General features: G+C 51.8%; 1 protein-coding gene across 2 annotated transcripts in view; it reads left to right on the forward strand.

The window, feature by feature from the left end:
- Nucleotides 1-12,888, forward strand: part of DPYSL3 (dihydropyrimidinase like 3) — a 28,341-nt gene extending 15,453 nt beyond the window's left edge. For both annotated transcript variants that reach the window (XM_069869719.1, XM_069869720.1), the window contains exons 3-14: nt 1,042-1,226; nt 2,271-2,435; nt 2,680-2,741; nt 3,127-3,207; nt 4,155-4,223; nt 6,712-6,832; nt 7,710-7,866; nt 9,583-9,724; nt 10,055-10,225; nt 10,831-11,010; nt 11,597-11,759; nt 12,199-12,888. In XM_069869719.1, coding sequence (XP_069725820.1) covers nt 1,042-1,226; nt 2,271-2,435; nt 2,680-2,741; nt 3,127-3,207; nt 4,155-4,223; nt 6,712-6,832; nt 7,710-7,866; nt 9,583-9,724; nt 10,055-10,225; nt 10,831-11,010; nt 11,597-11,759; nt 12,199-12,287 — 1,585 coding nt within the window. In that variant the 3' untranslated portion in view covers nt 12,288-12,888. The remainder of the gene's footprint in view (nt 1-1,041; nt 1,227-2,270; nt 2,436-2,679; nt 2,742-3,126; nt 3,208-4,154; nt 4,224-6,711; nt 6,833-7,709; nt 7,867-9,582; nt 9,725-10,054; nt 10,226-10,830; nt 11,011-11,596; nt 11,760-12,198) is intronic.
- Nucleotides 12,889-14,169: the final 1,281 nt, after the last annotated feature.

Raw genomic sequence — 14,169 nt, forward strand, 5'->3', positions numbered from 1 at the left:
GAGGGCTGGGTGTACCTAGGGAGGAGAATGTCGTATGCTAGAACAGCACAGACTCCAGAGGACTGTGGTGGTATTTTAGGTTATGAGTAGATGTATTCTGGAACTTCTTAGGTTTCCTTTTTCCAGAAGATATTTTCAAGTACTTGGGATTTTAACTGCCTTCACTGCAGCATGGCCCGGCTGGTAGCAAAGATGTCCCTCAGGGGCATGAAGACAACATGAGAGGGAGGGGAGGTCTTGGGGAAGAGGAAAGTATGCTGTCTGCACTCCTTGGGGAGAGAGTGAGCCCAGTGCTTCCAGGCTGTGCCATGAGCCCAGCCGGGCTGCAGCCAGCCATGCTGTGCACTTTGTAAGCTCTTCCCCAGTTTCCCTTTAATGTTGGGACTTTGTGCTGCAAGCAGCATGACAAGTCCCTGACAAGCCCTGAGCTGGCCTAGCAGCTGTGGCATTATGCTGGGAAATCATCTTTCACTGTAAGTAAGCCTCAGACTTGAGCCGTACTTAAGGTGGGGAGAAGGACGGGGGAGAGGGGAGATTAGGGGTGCAGCTTACTGGAAGCAGGGCTGGTGTTGGGTTTTGTGAGCATGTACCCTGGGTGAACAGGTAAGATTGCTGTGCTGGAAATGCTGTCAGGAGCCTGACCGGTGAGTCGGGGGTACAAAGTGTCCTAGGCAGCTTCTCACCATACACTGCTGAGACCTACATGCCCATCAGACTGTACTCCTCAGCTACCCCAATCCAGTGCTTGCCCAGACACCAGGTAACATCGCAGTCACCCCTAGAGCCGTCAGACAGATGGCGGCTACCCCTCAACTGTGCAAATTGTAGGTTTAAGTGAGCCAGGCAATCCTCCATTTTGCTGCAGTGAGGTGATTTTACTCTGTTGGGTCCTGCAAGGTCAGGTGTGGGGGTGGAAGGAGTGGGGAATTTCTTCCGGCAGGAGGAGCTGACTTGTCTGCTCCCTGGCTGAACTGTTCTTTGGTTTCGTTGTGGCTTGTTTTCTTTTGTGTGTGGCTCACCACCTTGGTGTGATCTTATCAGGCAGATTGGAGACAACCTGATTGTTCCTGGAGGGGTCAAAACCATAGAAGCCAATGGGAAGATGGTGATCCCTGGAGGAATTGATGTCCACACTCACCTGCAGATGCCATACAAGGGGATGACAGCTGTGGATGATTTCTTCCAAGGAACGAAAGCGGCCCTCGCTGGTGGAACCACCATGATCAGTGAGTGCAGTAGGCAGGTCCTGTATGTAACAGCACCAGCACTCTTGGAATATCACTCAGTTATTTCTTTTTCTCTTTGCTTTTCAGTCTTTGTTTTAAAGGTCCATGACAGTGTGCTCATATTTTCTATGGTCTCTGTCAGTGCAATCTAGAGAATGAGGATTGGGATGAATCTTTGGAATCCTTAGTAATAATGGAGTGATGGGAAAAGAGATTTGCCTAGGACCCCTTGCCCTTGCAGATCCCATGTTCTGCAGTGCTTCATTGTCTGCAGACACTTGTACCCTGGGACACTCAAAAAGGAACAGTGGCGTAACTTTTTTTGCTGTTAAGAAAAAATAGGGCAGCATGATGCTCAGATGACTCTGAGCAGAAGAATAGAGCAATGTCCTGGCATCCCACACTGCTCAGAAATAAACAGCACTAATGAAAAAGGAAAAGGAATTCCAAGGTCTTTCCCTGAAGAAGGCATGGCTATTCACCGGTCTGAGGTCTGGATTTTATTGCTGTGCAGTGGCAACAACTGTGTGCACTGTGGGGTTTCTTGGGATGCAGGAGCAACTGTTGACACTTCCAGTAAAGGACTAGGTTTCTTGTCCTCCCTCCACTGGATCTCCTTGCCCTGTGAGCCAAAAAAATAAGTTGTGTAAGATGGACTGTGGCAGGGCCAGAGATGGTCAATGGGGAATACATGGTGGGCAATAAAAAGTGCATTAGTATTGCAGCGTGGGAGGGGGCTATGTGTTAATGGAGTGGAAGTGGGGGATGAGGAAGGACAAGGCCCTTCAGCTGATTTCTCAGCAGAAGCCTGTAAAAGCCACTGGTCCCATGCCAAAGGCTGTTAAGCAAGGGCTCTATGTGTTTCTCTGCCGATAAATGCATTTAGAGGAGCCCAGTCACATTGTGGAGGTGATGGAGGCCTCTTTAGAGCTGTCCTGAAGCTGCTGAGGAGAAGCGTGGATTGCAGAGATGCCTGTTGGTTTGCAGTGGGGTGGCCGGGCGGGGCGCCTGTGCCCACCCCTTGCCCCCAATGTGCCTCTGCAGTGGACCATGTGGTGCCAGACCCTGAGTCCAGCCTGGTGGAAGCCTTGGAGCGGTGGCGGGAGTGGGCTGACGGGAAAGCCTGCTGCGATTATGCGCTGCACGTGGACATCCCCCGCTGGAGTGACCGTGTCCGGCAGGAGCTGCACACACTGGTCCAAGAGAAAGGTTTGTTGCCCACCACTCCCTGGCCTTGGCAAGCCATGTCTGCTTGCTGTGAGGTGGTCTTGGTGGAAGGAGGGAAGGGGTGACCATGCTGTCATCCATCCTCTTGCCACCAAGTGCCTGCTGGGATCCTGTGTGGCCACAATGCGGATGAGCTGCTGGGGAAGGCAGCCCTGCGCCGGCAGCCTGACTGGGGCTATCCCAGAGCCCCCGGCTCACCCCTCTCTGCTCTGTGCTCTGCCTTTAGGCGTGAACTCCTTCATGGTGTACATGGCTTACAAGGATATGTACCAGATGTCAAACACTGAGGTAAGACCCACTTTCCCCCTTGCTTGTGATGATGTGAGGGGCAGCGGGGACAGGGTAGCTGTGCTAGGAGCAGGGTGACAGGTGGCTCACTGCACTTGGCTGGGCATTACAGCTCCTCTCTGCCTCAGAGAGCTTCCCTGGCTACAGGCTTGGCCCACTAGCTACGGGCCACCTGGGCTCCTGCACTGTTGTGGAGATCACTGAGGGCATCTGCCAGTGGCTGCAGCCTTTGGAGAGCACTGCCCGGCATGGCCAGTGCTGGTCCCAGAGTGCCCACACCAGCTCCTGCCAGGGCTGCGGGACCAAGGTGCGGGTGCCAAGGCTGCACAGACCAGGCCAGGCAGTCTGTCTGCTCAGTAATGATTTCTTCTTGTTTCTATTTCAGCTGTATGAGATATTCAGCTGCCTGGCAGAGCTGGGTGCCATAGCTCAAGTTCACGCTGAAAATGGGGATATAATTGCACAGGTAACTCAACTGCTCTTCTGGTATACGAGGACTGAAAATCTATCCAAGGCAGGTTCAGTGTGCAGCATTAACGAAATGAATAGAGCTGCACAGATGTCTTCTGCAAGTTGATCTCTGCTGCTCGCAGCAATATCAAGTGTACCAAGATTTTCTGCGCGGTGCATAAGCAAATTTGAAATAGTGAATTAACAATTATCTAGATGGAAGAGAATGGGCCATCAAGTACGGTATGTTCACTCCAACCACAGCGCTTTTTTAGTGTGGAGAGTGAGAGACCTTTGCTTTGCACGTAATTGGCTAAGAGAGACAAAGTGTATTGAAAAGTGCCATGGCAAGAGATATTTTTTTTTTCCCTGCTGTAAGCCAGCACTGGGAATGGAGCTGGATTTGCAAGGAAATTGTTGTGAGGGATGTTGTCTGCTGTTCAAGTGTGTAGGCTGTATTGGCCCGCTATGTTGTAATCGGTGCTGGAGGAGAGAAGTCCAAATATTTTGATTTTTATTGACAGAGAAGACATTACTCAGTTATGTTCTGCAGTACTTGTTTTTTCCTGTCTCTCATTGAAGGAGTGTGAACTAAGAGGTCATTCTTCAAACAGCCTCTCAGGCTACAATGATCAGTTTTTGTTTGGACTTTGTAGAGCTGTAGTGCACAATTGGATGGCTCTGTTATGGAGCTGGGGAGTTTTGTACCCTTTTTTCCTCCACACTCCGTTTGTTTCATCAAAGAGGTTTCAGCTGATGCCTGAGCTCCCTCCCAGCACTTGTGTTTTCCCGTCCTTTCCCACCCCTTGAGGGTGCAGCAGCCACTCACCATGCACGGTTGGACACACAGGATGCTGGGTGATGGCAGCCCAGAGGGGAGGGCTTGACACAAGAGGGATCTGCTTTTCTGTGGTTGATAGTTTCAGAGTCTTACAACATCCCTCTGTCCTTTTGATGTCCTAGGAACAAGCCAGGATGTTGGAGATGGGCATAACTGGCCCTGAGGGCCATGTGCTGAGCAGACCTGAGGAGGTAAGATGCAAAGGGCGATAATAACCTTGCTACGCTGAAGAGCATTCCCCACAAGTCACCTTAGGGCTTAATGTATGAGGTGGGAGCAAGCAAGTGGAGTGTGTGTGTGTATCCATCTGTGGGTATCTTTACGCAGGCAGTACTGTCTTGTTCATCATCAGCTGAGGAAAGAGCGAGGTGCACATTTGTGGCAAACATTTTCCAGTTTTGCTTGAGTCTCTTAGCAGAGACAGGGGCTTCTGAGTCTCTCAGAGGTTAATCAATCAACAAAAAGGTCTATATGGCTGTAGCAGCATATGGGGCCGCTCTGGGGGCATTTGTCTTGTGTAGGTGACTTTATGGGTGTGAGAAGGATTTAGTGGTGAGTTTTGGTTCTTCTTAAAGTTCACTGTTCACATGGATGGGAGTGCATGCAGATTCCAGCCTCTTCCTGCTTAATCTCTGCTTATCGTCTGAAGGTTGTTTCAAAATCAGATGGACAAAGCCATTGGTGGAAGGAGTGGGAGGGAAGGAGAGGGGGAATTTCCTGGTTACAAGTCATTGTCAAGACACTAATTAGATTACTTCTAATTTTAGCTCACAGGGTATTTTTCTGTTTGGTCCCTTAATCTGAGTTGAGTCTAATTTTAGATAGGTTTTCCTGAGATAGCTCCCTGCCGAGAGATGCTTTTAACTTTCCACAGCACATGAAAGAAAAGAGACAATAGGAATTTGGTACAATAGCAAAGCCAAGCAGGGGAGCAGGGGGGGGAGATTTGTACTTCAGGGTCTGCTGGAAATAAAGTTAGTTGGCTTAAATTGGAAGTGTAAGAAGTTGACTGTGTTATGGCTGCTAACAACATCTATAGCCTAGTGTAATGCAGTGCTTGTTCTTTTTGAAGTATGAGGCTGTAAAGCATTTTCCTGCACAGGGAGGACACTGAATGTCAAATACAGTAGATCAGAGTCCTGCTGTATGTAAACTGACATTTATTTTTTTACGGCTCTAGACCTGTTGCCACTAGTTGGCAAGCTAATCTGCAATTACGGGATGCTGTGTTTGTGCCAGGATTTGAGAACTGTCCTGTTATCATAAGGCAGCACTGTGGTTCTTCTCATTCAAAGCCAGCAAAACGCTGAGTGTTTGATCTTGAAATGCCACTAAAGCATAAGGCAACTGAGAGCAGTGCAAGAAGGCTCTATGTACCGTCTGTTCAGCCACATATGGGTCTTATTGCCTTTGAAACTGCAGTGTCCTCTACCAGAACATACTCTATCTGGGAAAATGGTAGGTACAGGGCAAATAACCCAGCTACTACCCTAAAGCCTGCAGGTTGATGGCAAAGCATTGGAAGAGTGGTCTGTAGTTCCATGGGTCTGCTCTGTCCCGAAGAGGTCTCAGTGCGGGTTGAAGACGTAATATTCTATCAGGTGGTGGTGGTGATGTGGTAGGGCAGGATGGCGCTACTCCAGATTGTAACCTGCTGTGAAGGGTATTCAGTGATGAGTGTTTGCCTCTGTCCATGTTTAAACCCCATCAACTGCTCAAGTCCATAAGTGCACTGATAAAAATGTTTTCTTGTTTAAATTTCTGTTGAAAGAGTCTTTAAGCATCAGAGAAAAGCCTCTTTTCACTGTGCAGCAAATAGCCTGCAAAAGTATGAGGGGCGTACGGGTGCATGTGTGTCTGGTGTGGTGCTGGGCTTCTCCTGCTGCCCGGAGAGTTAAGCTGGCACAGCAGCTGCCTGGCCTGTGGGCAATTCCTGCGTTCCCTGCATCGGGCAGTCCTAGCCTCCCCTGGGAGTTGCATGATTGGTGCATTGTCTTTTTAAGGCTTCTGTTTTGATCTTTCTCATGCTGAAGCTTGAAGCCAAACTGTTGAGCAAACACTTGGAGAACCTCTAGGGTTTAGCTTAGGCTGAGCACGGGCTGATGTAAGAGTCCAAAGATAGCCCTCGTGCTGGAAATCCACCCTCCACTAACAGCAGGACAGTGTAACACGAGGTAGGTGTCAGCAGACTGGGACGAGCAGGACAGCCAGGCCCTGATGTGAACAGCCTGCGAGCACCTTGCCTGCTGTACCCAGCCACCAAAGAGCCTGGAGCACTGAGCAGTCTGAAGGGACAGACCCTTTCGCTGTCTGGCATCAGCCTGTGAGCTGTGCTGTCAAGTGAGGGCAGCAGTCCCTGGGCTTCTCTGGCTGTTGGGAGAGCTGGAAACAGGTGATGTTAAAAATCAGCAGATGCAGCTCTGCGCTGGCCTGTGAGTATGGTCCAGGCACTGTTCCCCTGCCTAGAATCCTGCGGCTGTAGCCTGCGGGTTGAGCCAGGCCCAAGGAAGACTGAAACTTCCCCCTTCAGGTCTCCCTGATTAACCAGCCCTTGGAGAGTCAAGGGTAAGAGCAAAGGCACAGGATGCCAGCAGCAGTCTGTGGTCCGCTGAGAGGAGCAGGGGCTCTTCTCGACCCACCTAGTGCTCCTCTGTAGCTGTGCACTGTTCTCTCTTCTAGCTGGAAGCAGAAGCTGTCTTCCGGGCCATCACTATTGCCAGCCAGACCAACTGTCCCCTCTACGTAACTAAAGTGATGAGCAAAAGTGCTGCTGACCTCATTTCGCAAGCCAGAAAAAAAGGTGAGTGGCCGCTATTGCTGCACACAGCCTTGCTGTCACTGCTGCGATCCTGGGCAGCTGGATTAAGTCGTACCCATGTCCTCACGGCTGTCCTCCCTGCCCTGCAAAGAGCCATGGTCACTAGCTGCTGCCCTCTCCCCTGGCCTGTCCCTGGAGTGAGGCACCGGAGAGGAACGAGCCTGCCAGCTCTTTGGTGGCATGTGGTAAATATTTACAAGGGATAAAGGAGGAGGAACACACAGAGGATGACGATGAAGGATGTTGTGAGAGGCTTGGTCGTCAGCCTGGCATGGTTCAGCGTCAGGCTGCGTTGTGGCCTGCCTGCCCCATTGTGGGCTGTCATTTCTTATGTGTGACCCCGGCCAGCTGTGCCTGTGCTGTTGGTCAGCTTGGAGATGTGGCTGTCGCTCTTGGGCTGAAAGTCAGCGGGATGAAACGGCCACTGTGGCAGCGCAGGGACACCAGTGCGTGCAGGAGGGGCTGGAGTGGACCGGGGCCTCCCTGCGCAGGGCAGGGCAGGTTGGGAAGCAGCCATCTCCTGGGGCAGGATGCCAAGCTGCCAGTGTGGTTTGTAGTGTATCCTGGGGAACACAGCTCTGCGGTCATGCCTTCCCATGCAAGGCTTGCTGTGCCCATGGGGTGTGTGCCCTTGAGTGGGAGGCCCCTACAGCGATGGTGGGCAGAGCTCACCCCTGGCATCAATGGCCTTTGCTGTCCCTCCTGCCTACCCCAGCACCTGAGGTCCAAACCGGTGCTGTGGGACAGCCTGACATGGATCTGGGTGTCCTCTGGGCACAGCAGGCTGTTCATAGTGCTGTGGAACAGAAAATGCCTCCATGCTCCACCAAAATGACATCCTTTCTGCCCTACTTTGCAGGCAATGTGGTGTTCGGTGAACCGATCACGGCCAGTCTCGGGACTGATGGAACACACTATTGGAGCAAGAATTGGGCCAAGGCTGCGGCATTTGTGGTCTCTCCGCCTCTAAGCCCAGATCCAACAACCCCTGACTACATCAACTCCCTCCTGGCCAGGTGAGGGGCAGCTCTGCTGGGTGATGCTGTCGGAGAGAAGCAGACTCTGGCCTCAGATAGGGAAGGAAGAGGTTAAGGAGTACTGGGCAGCACAGACGTCAGTCCAACCTGAACCCCTTCACTGTAGGCATTCAGTGAGCTGACTGATGAAATGGCTTTGACTTGGAGTGGTTGTTGGTGGTTTATCCCTGTGGATGGAGGACAGGGGAGGCATGATAAGTTTCACATCAGTAATGACAAAAATATCAGGGCAAGCAGTCGTGAACTATTTTAATGCCCTGAAGAAGGCAAAGAAATGAGGACCAGCTAACAGACTTGCCTACTAGAGCACTCATCAAACTGGAGAAGCCCTCCTGCATGCGTGGGGTGGGGAATGGCTGCGATGATGTGGGAGAAGGTGGAGGGGATTACAGGTGTTATGAACTGGTGGGGACCCACCAATCAAATACAGAACAGACATTTTCTCATGCCCATACAGGTGAGCAGTAGTACAGCCTGCAGAGGGCTTTAAGGGCAGTTTGCGCACATCCCATGGGGATGGTGGATCCCTTTCTCACCCTGAGGGCAAGGGAGTGGAGAAGGGATTTGTTGAAAGTAGAGAACAAACAATAAAAGCACTTCAGCAATTTTGACCTTTCACAGTTATACTTCATCCTCTCACTGTCAAGGCACGCACAGCAGCTAGGGACACAGAGCTGACTGCTGGCCCTGCCACGTGTGAATTGCACACCCCTCTCATCCTGTGTTTGCACGTTGAATTGTGGCCATGGCAGCTGGTCTGTGTTAGCCAGGGACAACTGACACAGAGCAGGGTGTAAATGGGAATGACCTTTGAGGTAATGCTGAAAACATCTTTGATGAGATGTGAGCAAGGGATGACTGGTCAGTAAGAGGTGTCTCGGTAGAGGAGTAAGTTGGGATAAACCTGGGCTGTGCCATGGCTGGCGTAAGAGCTGCTGATGCACTGGGGTCTGAATATGCAGCCCACCCTAGATTTTGCTGTGGTCAGCGAGCAAGATGTGCCTCTACTCAGTCTGGATGTATGAAATGGTTACAGGGCTTAGGGACTGGCAGGGAAAAGTAAGCCCAGCTTTTGAGCTTTCTAATCCTTCCCTTCCACTTAAACTATATCCCAGATCTCAAAGGAGAGGCAAGTGCACTTCTGAGTCCATGCAGCCTGCAGGTGTGTCCTGACACCTTTCCCATGCTGTTCTGTGAGGCTTCAGCAGGAGGAGAGATTGTGAGGCCCCAGCTGGGCTGGGTGGCTTGTTTTCTTCCACCGGGACAAATCTGGTGGAGATTAGGAAGCATGTGTCATCAGCCCAGGTCTGCAACTGTGCAGGCAGTCAGACATATGGCAGAAATTGTCAGAGGAAGATGGAGATTACCAGTGGATTAGGGCTGATTCACAGCCCCGAGCAGAGCCGTTGTGTCTGTGCCATCCTGGATTCAGGTGCAGCTGATGTGGGAGCCAGAGACTGGAGGCCACTTGTCTCACGTGGGCAGTGCTGGGAGCTGGCCGGTGAAGCTCTGCTTCCCTTTGCTCAGCAGTGATGACTTTCCAACTGCTGCCTGTCCCCTGCTCCTGTGAACCCAGCAGCAACTGGGTGACTTCCAGGGAGCCGTAGACAGCACCCCAGAGGAGACCCATGTCCCTTGTGTCCCTGCTGTTGTCTGACCACAAAATGACTGACAGTGCTTCTGTTCCCACTGCAGTGGTGACCTGCAGGTCTCAGGAAGCGCCCACTGTACATTCAGCACTGCACAAAAGGCAATTGGAAAAGACAACTTCACAGCGATCCCCGAAGGGACCAATGGCATAGAGGAACGAATGTCCATCATCTGGGACAAGGCAGTGGTAAGAGTCACGGCAGGGAGAGGGCAGGGTGGGTGGGCACCTCAGACACCCTGTTCTCACCTGTGCAGCTGAGGAGCACCTGTGCCCTCTCTGGCTTTGAGAGTCAAAACAATCCAGAGCAGGAGAGGCAGCTGTTGTGAGTTCAGGGTGAGCACCCAGGAGCTGTGACTGCCCTCAGTTTTCCGTCTGTCTGGCACCAGTAGTAAGATCAGCTCCAGTGGCCTGAGCCCAGCCAGCTGGTAGCTCATGTGGAAGTGAGTCTGGTGCTGCCCAGGGCTCTCGCTCTCCCTTTCCCCAAAAGAGCACTTGCTTCTCTTTGTGTCTGAACAGGCCACAGGAAAGATGGATGAAAACCAGTTTGTGGCTGTGACGAGCACTAATGCTGCGAAGATCTTCAACCTGTACCCACGGAAAGGGAGAATAGCCGTAGGCTCGGACAGTGATCTGGTCATATGGGATCCCGATGCAGTGAAGATCGTCACAGCAAAAACCCATCAGTCTGTAAGTGCTTTGCTCCTCTGGGAATGCTGGAGGGTGGGGTGTGAGTAGCATTGAACAAAGGCAGCCTGGCTGCTGGGAGCTCAGTGCTGCCTTGCCGTGCTGGACTCTGGGAAGGAGGAACTGAGTCCAGACTCCAGGCCACGCAGTTTTGACTGCGGGGCAGGCTCTCTGTGAGCCCTGGGCTCTGCACATCGGGCTTTTCTCACCCTGCTGTGTTGGTCGTCTCCTGACCCTGGCCCGTGCATATATAAGGACATGCATTTCTCCTTGTCTGAGTGCCTCTTTGAGCTACAAATTTTCCCTGGCCTTGCCAGTGTACTTTGTTCAAACCTTACCTCAAGGCTAGATCCTGCCCTCCTCTGTTGTTTGAGTCCTTGCTCACACGGAGTTGCACAGCAGCAGGTCCTGGTTCATGTTGGGAACTCTGATGGGTTCTTAATGTGATGAATTTGTGAGCTATAGGAGACTTCTGGGGCAGACAATGCTGCTACAGGTGTCCTTTCCCTGCACTGGCAATGTCAGCAGTGAGGTGTGGGGGCTGAACAGCCCCGACTAGGCAGGCAGTGCCCATTTTCCTCCTGACCATCATCCCCTGTTTGCTGCAGGCTGCTGAATACAACATCTTTGAAGGGATGGAGCTACGGGGGGCCCCACTGGTTGTCATATGCCAGGGGAAGATCATGCTGGAGGATGGAAATCTGCATGTGACCCAGGGGACTGGACGCTTCCTGCCCAGCAGCCCTTTCCCTGACTATGTCTACAAACGCATCAAAGCCAGGAGGAAGGTGAGGAGCCAAGGATGCCAGGAGATGGAGTTTTGACGCTGTTAGTCCAATTGCCCTTTTCCCTAATACCTGATCAGTTTACCTCTGCTGGTCTCGCTAGACCCTGGAAATGTGTCCGCAAACTGGTGTGTTTTGAACCTACGGTGGGGTAGTTGGGCCTTGGGTAGAGAACTTTGACCTTAGTGTTGATGGTGTGCGGCTGCTGGAGGCCAGTGCTCAGCTGGGTCAACAGTGTGTGATGCCTGTCCTTGATGCTGTCCTGCTGCAGCAGGAGTCTGGAGGGAGATGCTGAGTTAAAAACAAAGAGACTGGGCACAAAACGGCCTTTTCCTTCCCCATCCAGGCAGCATTGACCCGTGCTGAGTGAGTGCCTGTTGCAGCAGGTTCTGGAGGGTGGGAGTGAAGGGAGGCTGTCACGCAGGAGTGGGCAGCAGTGCAGACAGGATGGAGGGACAGAGAGTGCTCTGGCAGTGTGAATTGCTTCTGCAGTGGGACTGGGGAGCCAAGGACTGCTGGAGCATGATCCTGCTATGGCAGGATGCCCCCGGGGAGCAAAGTGTCACTGTCCTCTTCTCTCCGGTGACAGATGGCGGAGATGCACGCTGTGCCCCGGGGCATGTATGACGGACCCGTGTTTGACCTGACCACCACCCCCAAGGGAGGCACCCCCGTGGGGTCAACCAGGGGGTCTCCCACACGGCAGACACCTCCCATCAGGAACCTCCATCAGTCTGGATTCAGCCTGTCAGGTGAACACACATGGTGTCTGGGCGGGGAGAGTGTTGGGCCACTGCCCAGGCTGTTGCAGACCCTGGCGTGGGGTGTGGGGCAGCTGGGAGGTGGCTCAGGGCAAGCTGAGCACAAGAGCAGAGCCTGGCAGGGTGATACTCTCTGTGTCCCTTAAAAGACAGGGCCAGAGCTGGCCCTCTGCCCCACTGCACCTTGCAGTAGAAGAAAGGACTGCGGCCACAGAGGTGCAGCATCAGACCCTGCTTTTGCTGTGCTGTGTGGATGTGTTTGTGGAGAAGCCTTATACAGATGTTCAAGCCACTGCTTGAATGGGGTCATTACTGAAGTTGGAGAGGCAGCAGGTTGCTGTAGTCCCCAGCCTGACTGCCTAGTCCTGTGAAGAAAATGCTCTTAACTTCTCTTTCCCTCTTCCCTTTGTGCTTTCTTGTCCTCTCCCAGGTACCCAGATTGACGAAGGTGTTCGCTCAGCAAGCAAGCGCATCGTCGCACCCCCAGGAGGCCGCTCCAACATAACCTCCCTCAGTTAAATGTCCGTGATGAGAAGGAAACAAAATGCCTCTTCAAGCAAAGGAAGAAAAATGGTACATTGATGTTTAAGAAGGAAAAGCAAAATAAACCTGTTCTGAAGAATCAATAAGCCTCAAGCCTTATGCTTCACAAATGCTTCTTGCTACCTAGCTTTAAAGATATTGCTTCATTTTGTTTTATGCATAGCCTTAAAATTCTGCTGTTGTTGTTGTTGTGGGTTCAGTCGGGTTGTGTTTTTACTCTTCCTTTTCGTATGCATGCCTCTCAGACAGGTCGCTTGGTTCAGTGTGTTATTCGTGTTGAACGCGTGTGGGACGCTGCAGTGTGGGACAGCGGGAACGACCGGGTGTGGGTGAACCAGCTAGGCAGGAGAAATGGTGGGGGCCAGCCAGAGATGCAGTGAGGGCCGGGCAGGAGCTGGTGGGAGCAGTGGGTCTGTGTCGTGATCGGGTCCTTCATCTCTACCCAATGCTCATCGGTGTTTCACCGCGAGGCCCCCGGGAACTCAGATCGTCTCTTGTAACAGCTGTCACGGCACCTCATGGACATTTTACTACTTTGTACACTTTATTAAAAAAACCCAGTTGTTCCTTCAAACAACTTGTGTTGCTGGTTGCCTTTTTTCTTCTCCAGGCTGCTGTGGCGAGCTGGGCAGCGGGACTTCAGGAAGGGCTTTGGGTGGTCTGTGAGCCAGAGGAGCTGCTGTAGGGGTCAGGGTAGTGGCAGAGCCTCTGGGGCAAGAGCAAAGGTGGCGGCAAAACAGCACCTTGCAAGTCATGTTCCTGCAGCTTGATCCGGTCATCACTGGCAGTTAACACCCAGCGAGAACTGCGTCTGTCAACTTTGTGGTGACAGGACCAGCTCTGCACCCTGCTGCCTGGGCATATTGCTCATGTCATCCCAGCTGGAGCTGGCTTGGAGGCTGTTTTCTGTGGGCACCAGTGAATTAAATGCTCCCCTTCTATCAAGCTGTGCTTATCACAGCCTTCTACAACTTGCAAAGCATGCAAAAGCCCCTTGATTGTTTTTTTAAATATTACAAAAAAATAAGCATCAATTTAGGCTATGCTAAATAAACAAACACTTTTTTTTTTTCCTTAAATACTTGACCTTGGAATATTTATTTTTACATGCCTGCAACTCACACGACAAGCTGTCCACAATGCAGTCCTTAAAGGCCTGTGCCAGAGCAGCTGTGCCAGGGGTGGGGAGGACTGTTCATACTTAGAAGTTTTGTGAAGTTCTGTTATCAAGTAATCACAAAGATTTTTTTCCCCCAGTTGCCTGGTAGTGATTAAGCTGAGGCTGTGCCTCTGTTTACAGAGGAAGAGGGGGAAGAAGAGATGGTTTTAGAAGTCTGAGGAATTTTTAAAGAGGCGGTGTTCTTACCTTCTAAGTAGTAGTTGAGCTTTTGTTTTTTTGGGGGGGTCAGCCAGTACAATGGTATTTGTACAGCAATATCAGGGCTGATTTCCTTGTCTGGGACTCCAGGTAAACACATTATGGTGTGAACCTCTCCACTACCTGCACCGGAGCAAGGCAATGATAGCTGTGTGCTGAGTGGGGGACAGGTACAGCTCTTGGCACAGTTCCTCTTGCCTGATGTAGGACTGGGCAAAGAACAGAGCGAGGATTGATGGAAAATGCTGCAGCTGCTTCCTCCCTGCAAAGGACAAAGCTGAAAGTAGAGAGACATGGAGATGCTGCTCCATTCAGCAGACTTATGGCTAGGATGCAGGCACAGCTGGGGAAGGGGCGAGCAAGGACACGACAATACTAATGTGACTGGGCTGTGACAGCAGAAGAAAGTGGTTTTCCCATTGCAGTGACCCCCTTTGAAGACTCAAATAACCGCTTGCTGGTGAACTAATTCCACTCCAG

The sequence above is a fragment of the Phaenicophaeus curvirostris genome, chromosome 15 (assembly GCF_032191515.1).
Source record: "Phaenicophaeus curvirostris isolate KB17595 chromosome 15, BPBGC_Pcur_1.0, whole genome shotgun sequence".
Taxonomy (NCBI): Eukaryota; Metazoa; Chordata; class Aves; order Cuculiformes; family Cuculidae; genus Phaenicophaeus; species Phaenicophaeus curvirostris.